General features: G+C 45.2%; 1 protein-coding gene across 1 annotated transcript; it reads left to right on the forward strand.

Annotated features, from left to right (window-relative positions):
• Positions 1-12,536: 12,536 nt before the first annotated feature.
• On the forward strand, positions 12,537-13,088 carry LOC307069626 (ferritin heavy chain-like; the record flags this gene model as incomplete). Its single annotated transcript, XM_079727996.1, has 1 exon — positions 12,537-13,088. One exon carries the CDS (start codon positions 12,537-12,539, stop codon positions 13,086-13,088), a length of 552 nt encoding a protein of 183 aa, XP_079584122.1.
• Positions 13,089-13,302: the final 214 nt, after the last annotated feature.

Genomic DNA, 13,302 nt, shown 5'->3' on the forward strand with positions numbered 1-13,302 from the left:
TGTCCAATTATAATTTCCAGGAATGTAACCTACAACAATGGTGACTATATAGTTAACAATACTGTATCGCATAGTTGAAAGTTGCTAAGAGAGCAGATTTTAAAAATTCTCATCACAAGAGAAAAAATTTTATAACTATGTGAGGTAATTAATGTTACCAATATTTATTGTGGTAATCATTTTGTAATATATACATATATCAAATTGTACACCTTGGACTAATACAATGTGATAAGCTAATTATAACTCAATAAAACTTGAAAAAGAGTCTTGCCTTAAAAAACTTGAGGGCTTCCCTGGGGGCGCAGTGGTTGAGAGTCCGCCTGCCGAGGCAGGGGACACGGGTTCGTGCCCCGGTCCGGGAAGATCCCACATGCCCCGGAGCGGCTGGGCCCGTGAGCCATGGCCACTGAGCCTGCGCATCCAGAGCCTGTGCTCTGCAAGGGGAGATGCCACCACAGTGAGAGGCCCGAGTACTGCAATGGGGGAAAAAAAAACTTGAATTGGTAGACTAGGTAAAGCAGATTGCCCTCCTTAGTGTGGATAAGCCTCGTTCATCAGCTGAAGGCCTCAAAAGAACAAAAAGGCTGACCCTCCTTTGAGTAATAGGGAACGCCTCCTATCTGACTGCCTTCAATCTGGGACATCAGTTTTTTTCTTGCCTTCAGACTTAAACTGACACATCAGCTCCTCTTGGTTCTCTTTTTATTCAGGCTCTCCTGAGTCTCCAGCTTGCTGACTGCAGATCTTGGGTCTTGTCAGCCTCCATAATTGCGTGAGCCAATTCTTATAATCAATCAATCAATCAATCCTATTGGTTCTGTTTCTCTGCAGAACCCTGACTAGTACAAATACTGACCACAAACATTTCATTTTATGGTCCTATAATCACATGTTAAAAAAAATACATTCTATCTGCTCTGAAGGTTTCTCACTCTGTGTTTCTACTTAGTTTACATTCTTCGTTAAGGAAACACTGGATGAAAGGCCTTTGTTTATACATATGCATATTTCGTTTTTGGAAATGTGAGGTCGCAGTCCATGCTTGTTTGTTGATTTTCCCTTAGAAAAGTTAGTTTTTAAGTTTTAGGCTTCTCTTAGCTATCTCATATATTTTACTGTTACCTACTTACCTAGGAAGTAATGATGAGGTATAAAATATCTCAGAAACACCATCCATTATCACCCCTTAGTACGAATATAACCGTTCAAGAGTATTACTATTTTAAAAATCTGTGGAGTAAAGCTGTAGGGATAATAAATATTCAATAAATCTTTGTTGAATGAATGAATGAAAGATCATTTGAGATCAATGGTATTTCCTACCACTGTGGCTCATTCCATACAACATAATTGAGGGGTTAAAAACATGCTTGCTGCGTGGCAGTGAAAGAGCAAATGAGGTTGGAGAGGATGAATACATCCACATGGTTCAGAGCTTCCTCTAAGACTGCATCGAAGCCTTTTGTTTCCTGACAGAAAAAAGGGAAGACCGCACTTACCCCAGAGGAAGGAATTGGTAAATCACGGGAAAGGAGCTGTGATTCTAGGACTGTGCTGAACGTTTATGAGAGACAACAAAGGGAGCAAAGACCAAGTTCAAAACGAGTGAAAGCTGGAGAGGTGGAAAGATTCACTGAGACTCTGGAGCTGGTGCTCTGCTGTCAAACAAGTGTGAACGTGACCACAAACAGAAAGAGAAAAGTGGAGATCACTGGAGTTAATAAGGTCCAGGAACCCAGTGAAGAGGCTATCAGAAGTGTCATTAGTGTGGGTGTTGAAGTCACCGAGGAGAGCTAACTTCAACTAGAGCTCTGTGATAGTAAATATAACCAATGATACCACATAAGAACTGTTTGATGAAAGAATCACATTAGGGCACTCTTCCAATAAGCAATCACGCAAGTGATTAACTCAAAACGGTGGTACTTACATTCGTGAGTAACATTTAAAAAGATTAGGCCAGAAGCTCAGTGCAGTCTCCCTGCCTCACTTGTTGCAAGTGGGGGCTGGGTACTGAAGCTCAGGCTTCAGAGGTCAGACCCAGAGAGAGGACTGGGGTTGGCTGTGCGGAGACAGCCTGAAGAGGCCGGACTGTGGCAACTGAGGGTGTACTCCGAAGAAGCCAGGGCCTGCCACAGAGGCAAGGTGCCGTTATTTGGGGACACACGAGAAGAGGGGTGGGAACACTATAAGAGCTTCTTTCCCTGTGAGCACCCCCAGGCAACGAGACACCAACTACAGGAGCTACCAGGGCAGGTGCGACTCACCGACGCCATTGTGGGCTCCAGAAGTGGGCACAGGATACCGCTACAAAACCCACAAGCAGGTGCCAAGCACTGCTCCTGCTGTCCTGGGAGAGCGCAGAGAGCAGCTGCCCCTAGAAGACCCACAGGCAGGTGCCAAGCCCCACGCCTGATGTCCCGGGAGTGCATGGACTGCAGCCGACTCTAGGAGACGTGTGAGCAGGTGCCAAGCCCTGCCCCCACCACCCTGGGAGCACGCAAGCGCTGCTGCACCTGCACACCCCATATCCAGGGGATAATGGCCAGTACACGCTGAGGAAAGAGGCAGCCAGCATGCAAACCAAAAGCAGCCCCTCGAGTCTAGAAAAGATGGCAGAGCAGAAGGACTTGAGCTCACCTCCTCTCATGTAAACACCGAAACCACAGCTAACTGCTGAACAACCACTGACAAAAAGGACTGGAACCTATCAACAAAGATAGCTTACCTTCAAAGACAAAGAAGAAGCCACAACAAGACAGTAGGAGGGGCACTTTCGTGACATAATCAAATCCCATACCCACCAGGTGTGGGTGACCCACACACGGGAAAATAATTATATCACAGATGTTCTCCCACAAGAGTGAGAGTCCTGAGCCCCACGTCAGGCTCCTCAGTCTGAGGGTCTGGCATCGGGAGGAGCAACTCCCAGAGCATTTGCCTTTGAAGGCCAGCTGAGCTTGAGTGCAGGACTGGGGGAAACAGTGATGCCACTCCAGAAGGGTGCACACAAGGTTTCATATGCACTAGGACCAAGCACAAAGCAGTGACTCCATAAGAGCCTGGGCTGGACATACCTATGAGTCTTGGAGGATCACCTAGGGAGGTGGGGGTCAGCTGTGGCTCACTTGGTGGGGGGGCAAGGACACAGGTGGCAACGGACCCAGAGGGTATTGATTGGCGTGAACTCTCACAGAGGTCACCATTTTGGCATCAAGACCTGGCCCTACCCAACAGCCTACAGGCTACAGTGCTGGAACGCCTCAGGCCAAACAACCAGCAGCACAGGAACACAACCCTGCCCATCAGCAGACAGGCTGCCTAAAGCTGTCCTGAGCTCACAGCCACCTCAAAACACACCCCTTGACACGGCCCTGCACACCAGAGGGACAAGCTACACCTACCAATGGGGAGGCACCAGCCCCCCCAACCAGGACGCCTGCACAAGCCTCAGGACCAACCTCACCCACCAGGGGGCAGACATCAGATGCAAGAGGAGCTATGATCCTGCAGCCAGCAGAAAGGAGACCACAAATACAGAAAGTCAGAGAAAGTGAGACAGCAGAGAAGTATGTTGAAGATGAAGGAACAAGATAAAAACCCACAATAACAACTAAATGAAGTGGAGATAGGCAACCTATCTGAAAAAGAATTTAGAGTAATGACAGCAAAGACCATGCAAGATCTCGGAAAAAGAATGGAGGCACAGATCGAGAAGATACAAGAGATGTTTAACAAAGAACTAGAAGATTTAAAGAACAAACCAACAGAGATGAAGAGCACAATAACTAAAAAGAAAACCACATTAGAAGAAATCGGTAGCAGAATAATTGAGGCAGAAGAACGAATAAGTGAGCTTGAAGACAGAATGGTGGAAATCACTGCCACAGAACAGAATAAAGAAAAAAAATGAAAAGAAATGAGGACACTCTCAGAGACCTCGGGGACAACACTAAACACACCAACATTTCCATTACAGGGGTCCCAGAAGGAGGATAGAGAGACAAAGGGGCTGAGAAAATATTTGAAGAGAATATAGCCCAAAACTTTCCTAACATGAGAAAGGAAACACTCACTCAAGCCCAGGAAGCGCAGGGAGTCCCATGCAAGATAAGCACACGGAGGAGCATGCTGAGACACATGTTAATCAAACTGACAAAAAGTAAATACAAAGAAAAAACATTAAAAGCAACAAGAGAAGAGCAACAAATAACATACAAGGGGATCCCCATAAAGTTAACAGCTGATTTTTCAGCAGAAACCCTGCAGGCCAGAAACGAGTGGCACAATACATTTAAAGTGATAAAAGGGGAAAACCTGCAGCCAAGAATACTCTACCCAGCAAGGCTCTCGTTCATATTCGACAGAGAAATCAAAAGCTTTACAGACAAGCAAATGCTAAGAGAATTCAGCACCACAAAACCAGCTTGACAAGAAATCCTAAAGGAACTTCTCTAGGAGGAGAAGAAAAGGCCACAACTAGAATCAAGAAAATTACAAATGGGAAAGCTCACCGGTAAAGGCAAACATAAAGTAAAGGTAGGAAATCATCCACACACAAACATGATATCAAAACCAGCAATCGTGAGAACAGGAGAGTACAAATGCAGGATATTGGAAATGCATTTGAAATTCAAAGACCGGCAACATAAAACAACCTATTTGTATATAGACTGCTATGTCAAAACCTCATGGTAACCACAAACTGAAAATCTGCAATAGATACACACACAAAAAAGAATAAGGAACCCAAACACAACACTAAAGTTAGTCATGGTTCAAAAGGATACATGCACCCCAATGTTCACTGCGGCACTATTTACAATAGCCAAGACATGGAAACAACCTAAATGTACATCAGCAGATGACTGGATAAGGAAGATGTGGTACATACATCTACGATGGAATACTACTCAGCCATTAAAAAGAATGAAATAGGGGCTTCCCTGGTGGCGCAGTGGTTGAGAATCTGCCTGCTAATGCAGGGGACACGGGTTCGAGCCCTGGTCTGGAAGGATCCCACATGCCGCGGAGGAACTAGGCCAGTGAGCCACAACTACTGAGCCTGCGCGTTTGGAGCCTTGCTCCACAACAAGAGAGGCCGCGATAGTAAGAGGCCCGTGCACCACGATGAAGAGTGGCCCCCGCTTGCCACAACTAGAGAAAGCCCTGGCACAGAAACGAAGACCCAACACAGCAAAAATAAATAAATGAGTTAATAAACTCCTACCCCCAACATCTTCAAAAAACAAACTAAAAAAGAATGAAATAATGCCACTTGCAGCAACATGGGTGAACCTGGGGATTATCATACTTCATACTTACTTCAATAGTGAAGTAAGTCAGACAGAGAAAGACAAATATCATATGATATCGCTTATATGCGGAATCTAAAAAAAAGATACAAATGAACTTATGCATAAAGCAGAAACAGACTCACAGACCTAGAACACAAGCCTGTTGTTACCAAAGGGGAAAGGTGGGGCTCAGGGATAAACTGGGAGTTTCACGGTCACATACATGCACACTACTATATTTTAGAAAGATAAGCAACAAGGACCTACTGTATAGCACAGGGAACTCTACTCAGTATTCTGCAATAACCTAAATGGGAAAAGAATTTGAAAAAGAATACATGTCTGTACATGTATAACTGAATCACTTTGCTGTACACCTGAAATTAACACAACATTGTAAATCAACTATACTCCAATAAAATTTTTAAAAATAAAAAATTAATGCCAATATTTCCCAAACTCTTCCAAAAAAAATCAGAGGGGAGGAGGAAACACTCTCAAGCTCATTTTACGAGGCCAACATCACCCTTGTACCAAAGCCAGAAAAGGACACCACCAATAAAGAAAATTACAGGCCAATATACCTGATAAATATAGATTCAAAATTCTCAATAAAATACTATCAAACTCAACTCAGCAGCACATTACAAAGACCATTCACCATGATCAAGTGGGATTTATCTTGAGAGGTAGGCATGTTGCAACACATCCACACTAATCAGTGTGATACCTCACATTAATAGAATGAAAAATAAAAATCATATGATCAACTCAATAGATGCAGAAATAGCATTTGATGAAATTCAACATCTGTTCATGATGAAAAAACAAAAAACTCTTAAAACAGTAGGTACTGAAAGAATTTACCTCAACTTAATAACAATACATAACACGGTCATAATGTTGACAAGCTAACAGCTAATATAAGAATAAAGGTTGAAAGGTTGAAAGCTTTCCTCTAAGATTAGAAATAAGACAAGGGTGTCCACTCTCACCACTTCTATTCAACATAGTACTGGATGGTTTCGCCAGGGCAATCAGGCAAGGAAAACAAATAAAATGCATCCGAATTTTAAAGGAAAAAGTAAAACTGTCTCTATTTGCAGATGACATGATTTTATATCTAAAAAAATTCCTAAAGACTCCACCAAAAAACTTACCATCTAATCAATAAATTCCATAAAGTTGTAGGATTCAAATTTAACATGCAAAACTCAGTAGCGTTTCTATACACTAACAAAGAATTATCTGAAAATGAAGCAAAGAAAATGATCCCACTTACAAGAGCATCAAAAACAATAAAATACTTAGGAAAAAATACAGCCGGAGCAGGCAAAAGATCTCTACACTGAAAACTATGAGACATTCATGAACAAAATCAAAGATGACATAAATAAATGGAAAGAGACTCCTTGTTCATAGATCGGAAGACTTAATATTGTTAAACTTTCCATAATACCCAAAGCCATCCATAGACTTAATGCAATCCATACCAAGAGTCCAATGGCAGTTTTTACAGAAATAGAAGCAACAATCCTAACATTCAGATAGACCCAAAAAGGACCCTGAATAGTCAAAGCAATCCTGAAAAAGAACAAACCAGGAGGCATCACACTTCATGAATTCAAGCTATGTTGTAAAGCTACTGTCATCAATACACTACGGTGCTGGCATAAAAAGAGACCCCTCGACCACTGAAACAGAATCAAGAACCCAGAAATAAACCCAAATACATATGGTCAAGTAATATTTGACAAGGGAGGCAACAATACTCAGTGGAGAAAAGACAGTCTCGTCAATAAATGTGGCTGGGAAAAGTGGATCTTCACGTGTAAAAAATGAAATTACACCCCTATCTTACACCACTCACAAAAATTAACTGGAAATAGATTAAAGACTTTAATGTAAACCCAGAAACCATAAAACTACTACAAGTAAACGTAGGAAAAAAGCTCCTTAACATGGGTATTGGCAATGAATTTTTTGTACATGACACTTAAAGCGCAAGCAAACAAAATTTAAAAAATAAATAAATAAGTGGGATTACATCAAACTAAAAAGCTGCTGAGCAATAGAAACAACCAACAAAATGAAAAGACAACCTATGGAATGGGAAAAAATACTGGCAAACCAAATATCTGATATGGGGTTCATATCCAAAATATGTAAAGAACCCATACAACTCAATAGCATACAAACAATCCAACTAAAAAATGGGCAAGGGACTGGAATAGACATTTTGACAAAGAAGATATATGAACGACCAACAGGTACGTGAAAACATGTTCAACAGCATTAGGGCAATGCAAATCAAAACCACATGCGCTATCACCTCCCACCTGTTAGAATGGCTAGCATCAAAAAGACAAGAGATAAGGAATGCCACCAGGCATGTGGAGTAAAGGGAACCCTTATGCACTGATGGTGAAATTACAATTGCTACAGCCACTATGGAAAACAGTATGGAGATTCCTCAAAAAAATTAACAACCACATGATCCAGCAATTCCACTTCTGGGAATACATCAGAAGGAAGTGAAAACACTATGTTGAAGAGATATCTGTCCCTACCCCACACCCCATGTTCAGAGCAGCATTATTTGCAATAGCCAAGACATGGAAACAACCTAAATGTTATCCTTTCATCTGTAGATGGACAAAGACATGGGATACATATATACAACGCAATATTCTTCAGCCATAAAGAAGGAGGAAATCCTGCCATTTGTGACAACATGAATAGACCTTGAGGGCCTTGTGCTAAGTGAAATCAGTCAGAGAAAGACAAATACTGTATAATCTTACCTATATATGGAATCAAAACAAAATAACTCACAGAAAAAGACATTAGATTTCTGGTTACCAGAGGTGGGGCATGTGGGGAGAGGAAATTGGATGAAGACGGTCACAAAGTGAAAACTTCCAGCTTTAAGATAAATAAGTACTGGGGATGTAATATACAACATGATGAATATAATTAACACTGCTGCAGAGTATACATGAAAGTTGTTAAGAGTAAATCCTAAGTGTTCTCATCACGAGGAAAAACATTTTTTTTTCCTTGTATCTATATGAGATGATTGATGCTAACTCATACTGGTAATCACTCCATGATCCATGTAAGTCAAACAATTATGCTGTACATCTCAACCTTATCAGCGCTACACATCAATTATATCTCAGTAAAACTGGAAGAGAAACCATAGAGCAGACTTACGCATTTGAAGGACACTCTTGCTCCCTCAGCCATTTTTGTAACCAATCCTTGCCCTGGAGGATGTACAATAAGATAGGGCATCTTTATGTAAATATAGTGTAAGCACCAGACAGTTGGGTTTTGTTTTGTTTTGTTTTTGTAATGCAAGTGCCTGAGCTTAAGCTTCGGATTGCCTAGGCACCCACTTCAAAGACAGCTATCTTGAATAAACACACTGCCAGCTACAGGACTAGAGGAAGAGCCAGGCGGCCCCGCCCCAGAAGCTTCCTTTGTTTCGGAGATCTCTGGTCCACTTAGGGAACTGACCATCTGACCACTTGTTTTTCCTTTCTGGCATTTTCATTCCCGCTCATGTTTTAAATTCACCAATAAAGACTGAACCTGGGAAACCCCAGGCATCCCATGCTAGACCCCAATAAAGGACCCCAGGCCTGCACACGTACTATCGTTTTACCCATGACCTCGCTGTGTGGCTCCACGCATGCCATGTGTCCTCCAGTACCTGTGAGCCATAAACCATGTTTTTTTTTCAAAGTTCCCTGATGGTTGTCACTGAAGTGCGTCTTGCAATCATAATACGAACCGCAAGGTGGTGGTGGTGGGGGGGCGGGTCCAATCACAATACTGGCTCCCAAAGGGGAAATGTCTGGGAGGGCTGCCTCAAGCAGTATGGCGCATGTGAGGGCCCCAGGCATTTCTGGACAATAGCGTCACTAACTGAGGGGCTGAGCCCACCCCCAAGACTTGTGTTGTTTACCTTCCTCCTGTAGTGCTTCTTCCTCACCCCTCCTTGGGTCAAACGGAGCATCTGAGAAGCAGTCAGTAATCACAGGACCACAGCTAGACTAGAAGGCTCCACAAGGGAGTCACAGTCTCTGGCCTCATGGGACAGAGGAATCATTAGAACTCCTTCGGGATTAAGAAGTACAACTGAGGTATTGGATTTTTGAACAACACGTGCTCAATCATAAAATAACGGTCAGGAAAGCACTGAGGACCAGTGATGATCCCCACTGCTCCTTGCGCCCGTTTCTATAAGAAATGGGTCTGAGTCCACTGCTGGCCACTAAATGCACAACATGGGTGGTTTTCTGACCTCTCAGCCCTACCCCTCCCCGCCCGATTAAAAAATCAGGTGTGAAGAAATAGGGTCCACATTGGAGAAGTGTGGTGTAGTTACGCCAAAGAGGTACACAGAACCAGTGAGCAATTTTGGCGGATTTACGTGCATCACACTGTGGAGAGAGGGAGACGGGTGGTGATCTTCATAAGACCTCACAAAGTACACTCTGGTTGCAAAGAAGCATACACACGTGTCAATGGTTATGTGGAGAATCGACCAAGGGACAGGAGTTTGGGAGAGAGGTGCTCAATAATTCTCTAGAAAACTGATTGTAGTCTACGTGGAAAGGCAACCCAGGTCTCTGTTCTAACCCTAGGATGAAATATTGATGACCCCCATTGAAAGAGGATGAGAGATCACAAACTGAAGAGGAAATGTCACCTATCCATGAGACCAGCAGAATGTAAATCACGAACAACCCAGCTGGAGGGGTTGGCCAGGAGGCACAGGACAGGAGTGATGCCCAGCTTCAACGCCCTCGTCCCGGCCGTGCTCAGGGGCTTGGCGGCCTGCTGAGGAAAAGTTTTGTTCCATCTCAAACTGTGGTCCTTCATAAATTTTTAAAAATTTACTTAAGCTTCTTTCCTAGTAGAAGCTGAGCAAGAAGAGACTGTCCTGTATGGCTGGGTACGGGAAAGCTGGCCTCGCTGAAGGTCAGGACTGTGCCGAGAAGGGGGGCAGGGGGGTAACTGAGCTGCTACAGAATCAGAACAGCTGTCTGTCTGCACCTCTTTGTTCTCTCATTATGTAAACCTGGGAGAGGCCTCAAGAAACCACATGATACAGTGTCCTGTGTATACCCCATTTTATTGACTGAGGTCACTAGGGGTGTAGCTGAGAGTCAGATCTGACTTTACTCCAGTTTCCACATCGTCTTGCACAAGAAGTTTATATCGCAGACTTCAGTATCCTCGTGTGGGAGATGATAAAAACAATCCTCCCTCACGGAATGGTGAGGATTAGTGAGAAGGCAGGGAATCACCGGGTCTGGTGAGGACTCATCAAATCTTTCACTGGGACTGGCGCCCTGGTCCCCTTGGTTAACCGGTGCTCACTGCGGCCAGGCTCCCGAACCCTGGCCTTCATGGAGAGCACTGCCAGGCAACCCTGCCCCAGGGACTCCAGAGGCTGCGTTTGGGAGCTGAAGCCATTTTCCACCCCCACAGATGTCTCAAACTGGTTGTTCCAGGCCTTTCTGAGCCCACTGTTGTTGCTCCTTTCTCTCTCTCTCCTCTTTTCCAAAGGCGAGGAACTGCTCAGCAAATGAGGTGCTAAGCGCCCGGCGTGCTCTGTGGTGGAGGAGACACACACAGGTCTGGGACTCCCTCCAGTCTACAGCCCTCACACTCCAACACGGAAGGCTAACTGGGACAATCCCTGGACCATCTCCCTAGCTCCGCTGCCAGCTGTGGACCAGTATCCTCCTCTTCGGGGGAGCTGCCCCACACAAACACATCCTCCAGTTATGTGGTTCCGGGGCCGCCCCCGTTCCTACCTGACCCACATCTCCCTCACCACAGCTGACTGGTTCAGGGGTCAGCCAGTCCCAGCCCCACCCCTTATGCCTCCTGTTGTCGGCTTAAGGCCGGGCACCTGAGGACCAGCCTGGGTTTGTTCCCCAGCACTGAGGGAAATGGAAAAACTTACTCCTTGTGCTTCATGGGTCTTTGAGGGATTTTTCATTCCACTCTCCAGGAGGGAAAAAGGGAGCAGGACTGATATATATTATTGGTGAATTTAGCAAAAGAAATAAGAGCATGACGATTCGGCTCTATCTAGACTGTTTAACTTTGGGATCTGCATTTGCACCAAGAGGAAATGCTATAAGCTTACAACGGCTTATAACCTGTAGTCATCCAGAACTTCCTTTGGGGAACTAGTCAGGGTAGGCTAACTGCTGTCACAAATATCCCAAGTCTTGCTGGCCTAAGACAGTACATTTTTATTTTTTGTTCTGACTAAGATCCAGTGCACAGTGGTGGTGCAGGCGACGGGGTGATAGTCTCCTTATGTCATTCAAAGGCTCAGGAAGGAAACCCATACGAGAGCAGGTCTGAGATAACCACAGACCCGCTCAGCAGAAGAGGAAGAAACAAAACAGAACGACACAATCTATTACAGAAGAGATACACGAAAGTCTTCTAATGTCAGAAAATGCCAAGCTTATTGGCACTTGGGATGCTCCCTATCTTACCTACAAGCTCCACACCATGTACCCCGAATAGAAAAGACTCCCTAACTGACACACTGAGCCCCTCCATTCAGAGGAGAAGTCTCTTATGAAATGGGCGTCCCAACTGTAGATCAGATCCATGCTAGTTACCTTGGCTGATCACATGACTCCTTTACTCCCAGATACGAATGGACAAATGTTTGCCAGATATTTGAGGAAAGTCAAAGAGAAGATCATGATGAACAAACAGAACTATTTCTGGAGAAAAAAACAACTATAATACAGGAAACGGAAGAGAACAGTACCAAAAATTACAAATTCATATTCTCAGAATTTTAAGGGAGACAATGGGTTTATAAAATGAGAACACGGTGCTATAAGAGGGCGCAATTAGAGAACAAGAGAAAGTCCTTGGAAACAAATATTTTTGCAAAGTTAAAAACCTAATAGATACCTGGTGCGCAGGTCAAAGTCACCCTGCCTCACCCAGGCTGTGATGGAACGTGGCAGCAGCGTTCGTAACCCACCCACCCCACACGACCACTTCCGGTAACAGAACCGCAAGCCCAGCGCCTACCTCCCGTAACGGACCCCATTTCCGGTCTGTCCCAGAGCGGCCGCCCTCTTCGACCACACGGGAGAGCTCCGAGGCAGCGACTGCAGGCCCCGCGGCTCCGCCTTCACCTTGGCCTTCACGCCCGCCACGATGCCCGAGCCGTCCACCATGAAGCAAGCGCCGCCCTCGCAGGGGCGCCGGAACTACCACCCCGACTGCGAGGCCGCCGTCAACAGCCATTTCACCCTGGAGTTCCACGCCTCCATGTTCTGCCTGGACGTGGCCTTTTACCTCCGCCGCAATGGCGACGTGCCCTTCAAGTACTTCACCTGGTTCTTCGTGTACCGCTCCGGCGAGCACAGCTCGTTGGTCTGGAACCTGATATGCCTGCAGAACAACCGCAGGGGCCGCCTCGACTTCCACGACATCGGGAAGCCAGTCAGTGACAACTGGAACAGCGGCCTCAAGGCCATGAAGTGCGCCTTGTTCCTGGAGAAGTGCGTGTACCAGAGCCTGCTCTACCTGTACCAGCTGGCCACCGACAAGAGCGACCACCACCTGTGCCACTTCCTGGCAACTCACTACCTCAGCCAGCAGGTGGCGTTCATCAGAGAGCTGGAGGGTCATGTCACCACCCTGAGCATGATGGGGGCCCCGGACGTCGACCTGGCAGGGTCCCTCTTTGACAAGCTCACCCTGGGCGACAGCGACAAGAACTGAGCCTGGATTGGACCTCCCCAGAGCCACGGGGTGACCAGAGCCCTGGTCACCGTGCCTGCCATGCAGACGGCAATACTGCCCTTACAGAAGAAGTTCGCTTAAGTTTTTGGGGGTTTTTTTGTTTGTTTGTTTTTTGCAACAAGTGCAGGACTCTCTTTTCCTGGACTTTACGTTATCACTCAAGTTTTTTTCTTCCACTTTTCCCGTTTCTTCC

The sequence above is a fragment of the Hyperoodon ampullatus genome (genome assembly GCF_949752795.1).
Source record: "Hyperoodon ampullatus genome assembly, chromosome: X".
NCBI classification, from domain to species: Eukaryota; Metazoa; Chordata; class Mammalia; order Artiodactyla; family Ziphiidae; genus Hyperoodon; species Hyperoodon ampullatus.